We start from the raw sequence: 6144 nt of genomic DNA on the forward strand, positions 1-6144 counted from the left end.
TTTTTATTAAATCATAGCTGTGTACATTAATATTGTCATGGGGTACAGTATGCTGTTTTTATATACAATTTGAAATATTTTCATCAAACTGGTTAACATAGCCTTCATGTCATTTCCTTAGTTATTGTGTTAAGATGTGGTTCATCTTATAAGGGTACATGTCAATTTTTCTAAATGGAGGCTCGAGTCTTTGTAGTCAATTTGCTGGGTGATCCTACTCACACTTTAATTTCTCCCATCCTTATTGTAAACCTTGGAGTCAGTGTACTTAACTCTCATCATCATTTAATGGTTGAGAAAATGCATGCTCAGAGAGGTTAAGTAACTTGCCCAAGGTCACACAGCCTGTAGGTAGTAACTTTGAATTTGAAATCAGATCTACCAGATCTCCAACACACCCAGCATGCATTGCGCTTCAGTTTCTCCATCTCTGTGATGGGGAGTGAGAGGCTTGGACCAGCAGGCTCTCAGATTCCGTGCTATCTCCAGTTGCTCTCCTCTCTCCCCAGATCTTTCTTCTCCCACCATCTCTCCATGGCTTCCATCATGGTGGTGGACTCTCCAGGCTTCCAGAATCCCCGGCACCAGGGCAAGGACCGGGCGGCCACCTTTGAGGAGCTGTGCCACAATTATGTCCACGAGCGCTTACAGCTATTGTTCTATCAGAGGACCTTTGTCTCCACGCTGGAGCGATACCGAGCGGTATGGCCAGGCTAGAAGGGGATTGTCACCAGCACTCAGAGGCGCATGTGAGGTCAGACAGCAAAAGGTGGTTGCCCGACCCCAGGAGGCTCCAGCTTCACTGTTTCTGCTTCACAGGGAATAACCCCCTTGCTCAGGGCCCGGCCCCCCTCTGCAACTTCCTCTGCAGCCCAGCCTCCCTGCTGCCTCCTGAACCCCATAGTCCAGAAGCACCAGGGAAGGTAGGTTCTTTCTTTAGGCTGGCCGGTTCTTCCACAACAAGGAAAGCCCGTCATGTGCCGTGGGCGGGTGGAAACAGCGGACTGCACACTGCTGTGCACACAACGTAGTGATTCCCACAAATCTGAAAAGGCACTGACCCTAGGAACCAGCAATTCCACTTCTAGGAAGCAGTCTAGAAAAACTGTGTGAAGGAGCCAGGTGACATGTACCAGCATGGTCCTGACAGCCCTTTCTCATTAGCAACGATATTAAAATTGAAATATAACATTTGTAAAGAAAAGTGTATAAACCAGAAGTGCACAGCTCAGTGAATTCATCTGAAGGAACATAGGTGTGTCTGTATCCCAGGGGAAATGAAGACGTTGCTGGTACCCTATACGCCCCCCCAGACCTGCTCCTATGATATTCCCTGAAGGTCCACTTTGACGCCAGCAAGTACTAAGGGAAGAACATTAGAAATATGCATATTCTTCATTGATACAATGCTAGGTATTGAAATTATGGCCATTTCTTGGGCTGGATCTGAGACAGCAGTAAAAATGAAAGCATCAACAGGAATGGACCTCAAACAAATGACACTGATGTGACCTAACTGTCACTTACCGGCTGTGTGGCCTTAGGAAAGTCACTCAGCCTCTCTGATCTTCAATTTCTTCACATGAAAAATAGAGAACATAACACTCTTGCAGCAGTTACCATTTGCTACAATAATGCTGCATAATGAACCACCACCAAATATAGGGGATTATTTAAAAACAACAAGAACAAAAGCTTTGCTTATTGCTCACAAGCCTCTGGGTAACCGAGGCAGCTCTCGGGGCCTTGGCTGGGACAGCTCTGGAGTCTGGGGTCAGCAGTAAGTCTGGCAATTGGCAGTGATGATTATGGCTGGGCTCTTGTAGGTGTGTGCAGGTCAGCTGGCTGTGTGCTGGGATGACCTCATCCCTGTTCCACAAACATCAAGTCCTTCAGGCGGCTAGCCCAGGCTGTTCTCATGGTGCTGAGCAGGCTCCACAGGAGTGAGCTGAAATGTTCGGGGCACCATGGGGCCCAGGCTTGGAACTGGCACAGAATCATTTCTGCTATGTCCCCTCAGTCACAGAAAGTCCAATTCCAAGCACTGATTCAAAGGGCTGGGAAAATAAGCTCCATTTTTGATAAAGAAGCTGCAATTTCAGTCTGCAAAGAGTGGGGATATGGAAAAAACAGAGAACCAAGGTTGTTTTTATGATCATTTTTGTTATCCTCCCTAAAGGGGCTGTTTTGGGCATTTCATTAAGTAGGATAGGAAGTGTCTATTCTGTATCAAGCATTCTGTAATGTGCTAGCAGCTATTATATTTTTCCCCATAATATTTCAGTTATTTCTGATTATCACAGTAATTCGTGTTCTTTATTAAAACACTGAAAAGCGCATAGAAATAGAAAGAAGCCTCAAAGACAATCTTCTTTAGCCACACACCCAGAGGTAACCACTGTTACTGTTCTCTGGATTGTACCAGTCATTTTTAACCACGTTATTTTTCTCGTATTACACTATTCACATTGCCTCCTGCCATTTGCAAGTCTCCATGAACAGGCACTTCAATGGTTATATTTGATCTATCTTAACTCTTCTGTGCACATCTGGGTGGCTTCCAAGTTCAAGGCCTAATAAACAACACTGCGATGAACAAGGCATTATGAACAACACAGCATTGTATGGACGTTTCTGGAAATTATTATCCCTCATTTATGCTTGTTCCCTCCAGCACCAGGCACCCATCTTAGTACTTTGTTAGGCTATCAGCAAATATTTAAAAAGTTTATGCTGAATTATCAGTACCTGACAAAGCTCTCACCGTGATTTATAACAACACTGAAGAATATCAGGACAGTATTGGGATGTTGTTGATCTGTTACCTTCATTTTCCTACAAAGGCCAAGGAGAGATGATCGCAAAACAGCCAGGCCACCCCAGTGGAAACTGGAAACTTCTTCCAAAGAAGATTTACAAATTTACGCGTAGGGACGCTCAGCATCACCAAGGATAAGGGAGAGGCAAACCCGATCCACACCCACGGGGATGGCCACTATCAAAACAAAGAGACCAACCAACACCCAGAAATAACAAGTGTTGGCGAGGATATGGAGGAACGGAAACGTTTGTGCGGGAGGAGTGGGGATGTGAAATGGTGCCACCACTCTAGAAAGCAGAATGAGGTGCCTGAAAATATTAAAAAGAGAATTACTGTGTGACTCAGAGTTCCACTTCTGAGCACATGTGCACGAGAGCTAAACTCCGGAACTAAAGGAAGCATTCGTACACCTGTGTGCAGAGCAGTGTAATTTACAGCAGCCAAGCTGTGGAAGCGACTCTAAGTGTAGACGGCCTTGGACACAAAAGGAACCGCAAAAAGAACTACGCATGCGCACGGGGAGGTCTATTCAGCTTTAAAGTGAAGGGAATTCTGACAAAATGGTCCAGCGTGGATGAACCTTGAAGGCATGATCTTAAGTGAAATAAGTTAGAAGCAAACAGACAAGTCACCAGTGATTTATTTATGTATAGCACTTAGAATAGTCAAAATTACAGTGACAGAAAGTAGAATGGTGGTGGCCGGGGGGCAGGATTGGTGGGGGAAAGAGGGAGTTTTTGTTTCAGAGGTTCTGAGGTTCAGTTTTGAAGGATGAGTAAAGTTCTGGAGATAGATGTTGGTGCCGTTGTTTAACAATGGGAAGGCACTCAACACCACTGAACTATATACTTGACAATGCTTAAAAATGTATATTTCATGCTGCGTTTATTTTACCATGATATAAACAATAATTTGAAAAGGCCAAGGAGAAGTGAATGTTTTTGCCGCTTTGTCCTCCAGAAGTTCCCTTCTCCACTCCGTTCTCTGAAGGACCTAACTTTTAAATGCTGTGATTTTTTCAGGAAGGTGTTCCTGTGCAGTTCGACCTCCCAGAAGCCTCCCCAGGGCCCACCGTGGCTGTCGTGGATCAGAATCCCTCCCAGGTAACACAGGGCCCCGCCGACCAAGGCTCTCAGATGCCATGTGGCCTTTTGGTTGAAACACCAGTGGAATCACATCTTTAAACTGCTTGTCCTCAATGCTGTCTGCACCTAGAAGCCCACCCTCACCCGGGGCTTGTTAGAAATGCCTGTGCCAGGGACCCCCGCCCCTAGACTCTGTGTGGGTAGGTTTGGAGTGTTGCCGGAACTCAGGAGATTCACATGTCCTCGGGTTGAGAACCATTGCTGTACACTGCCTCCATGTGCTAGGAGACAGACTCGTGCCTGGGAGCCCACGGTCTGAGCTGAAGGCAGTCCCAGGACCCTGGCTGGGGCCCTCCAAGCCACTGTGGTCTGGAAAGATCAGAGGGCCTGACCGATGAAGTTGCGATGTCCAGGCAGAGACGGGGAGCCTTGGGGAATAAAGGATGGGGGTGCTGTTTGGTCCAGGCCCCTGAACTCCCTTGGGGGCAGACAGACATTAGTTTGGGGGTTACCCTGAGTGTTTAGCTCCCTTTCCTCCCTAGAACCCCCCTTGCTGACCCCAGAGTGGCACCTCTGCTCCACCCCAAACTGTATTATTCCGCTTGACCTTTTGTTTGCCTCCTTCACGTTTTGGCATGAAAGTGCTGGGGCTGTGCAACTGCTATGCTTCGGCCCCGTCTTGGTGACCTTGGGCACATCACTTCGCCTCTCTAAGCCTCAGTTTTCTTCCTCCACAGTGGGAGTGATACTTTTCCTGGGGTTGTCATGAGCATCAGTGAGGTGCTGCATAGCTGGTGTGGTACTGGCCCAAGGAGGTGGCCTGCAGGCGGCATTTCCCTCGTGTTTGGCTCTGCAGGCTGTCCTTTGCTTCATGCCTTGTCTCCTGTTGACCCGCGGTGAGGGGGTGACTTGCAAGCTTTTCCTCACTCTATAGTGGGTTGCACCTGCCACTGCAAAGCTGTCTTGTGTGTGAGTCTTGCCAGCTGTTAGCCACGTGTTTGCTTCCAGTCGGCATAGATTTGGGTCGGCATTCCTCCCCACCAGGCTTCCTCAGCTGTGCCTCTCCTTGGAAGGGGAAGGAAGTTTCAGCAGTGTTCCTTGGGAAAGGTGGGGTAGAGCCCAGGGCCACTGGCCTGTGGCTGTGAATAGCTGCCTTCTAAGGACAACTTGGTGTCAGTGTCAAACCCAAGGAGGACAGCCAAGGTGAAGGGCCAGGATACCAGTTCCAGCTCTGCCCCTGTGACTCTCCAGGAGACCCTGGGTGTGGCCCTTCTGCTCCCTGGGCCTCTGGATTTCCCAGTATAAATGACCAAATGTCCAGGTTTACACAAGACTTTTCTGGCTTTAGCACTGAAAGTCTTATTTCTTGAGTACCTCTAGATAGTTGGTCACTATGCATATTACGGTACCACTGGGTGCTGTTTCGGGTTGTACCAACTCCTCATGGGCCCTTGGATAAATGCTTTACTGTCCCCAGGATTCTTTCACTTTCCCATATGCAAAATGACAGGGCTGATTAGGTGGTCTCTGAAGCCTGCAGCTAGATTTAAAATTCCATTCTGTGGTATTGGATCAAGTTCACCTTCTTCCTTAAAATGTTCTTTGAGTGCTTGTTGTTTTTTTCCCCCCAAAGATTTTGGTTTTAAAAATACAAAGACTTCTAAGAGGAAGTGATGCAAATAGAATTAATCCTTTCATGTTTGGCTATGCACAAATAGACCAGCTGCCCATGTATATCTAGAATTGGGCAATTTGCAGAAATCCTCACCACACCTCTCTGAGGAGGGTATTCAGGTAGAAATGCGACTCAGAGAAGTAAGTTGCCCCAGGTCACACAGAAGATGAGGACAGAGGCAGGATTCAGACCCTTTGCAACTGACAGGCTGTTACAGTTTTGTGGCTTCAGTACTGAGAGTCTGGGGGTGAATGGGCACCTATGTTGGGACAGAAACATTCTGAGTCCTGGTGATTGAGAACTGGATCCCACTACTCCCTGTCAGTGGGAAGAGAAGCCCCTGAAGGGGATCAGGGCCCCTCAGCATATCCTGGTCTCCTGCCAGGTCCGCTTACCAGCTGGAGGAGGTACCGAGGATGCAAAGGGCCTTTTCTCTGTCCTGGATGAAGAGGTCCGAATGGAGGGTTCCAGTGACAGCACGATCCTGGAGCGCCTGTGTGCGGCCTTTGAGAAGAAAGGAGCTGGGGCTGAAGGTAAGGGAGCAAGGAGGTGGGGGTGGCACT

The 6144-nt window shown here is 47.9% G+C and overlaps 1 protein-coding gene across 4 annotated transcripts in view; it reads left to right on the top strand.

Moving 5' to 3' along the window:
• MYO18B (myosin XVIIIB) overlaps window positions 1–6144 on the top strand; it is a 262880-nt gene that overhangs the window by 70080 nt on the left and 186656 nt on the right. For all 4 annotated transcript variants that reach the window (XM_023513322.1, XM_023513320.1, XM_023513324.1 and 1 more), the window contains 3 exons: window positions 510–702; window positions 3844–3924; window positions 5967–6114. In XM_023513322.1, the coding sequence (XP_023369090.1) occupies window positions 510–702; window positions 3844–3924; window positions 5967–6114 (422 nt within the window). The remainder of the gene's footprint in view (window positions 1–509; window positions 703–3843; window positions 3925–5966; window positions 6115–6144) is intronic.

The sequence above is a fragment of the Otolemur garnettii genome, unplaced genomic scaffold (assembly GCF_000181295.1).
Source record: "Otolemur garnettii isolate 467f Iridium unplaced genomic scaffold, OtoGar3 scaffold00038, whole genome shotgun sequence".
Lineage (NCBI taxonomy): Eukaryota > Metazoa > Chordata > Mammalia > Primates > Galagidae > Otolemur > Otolemur garnettii.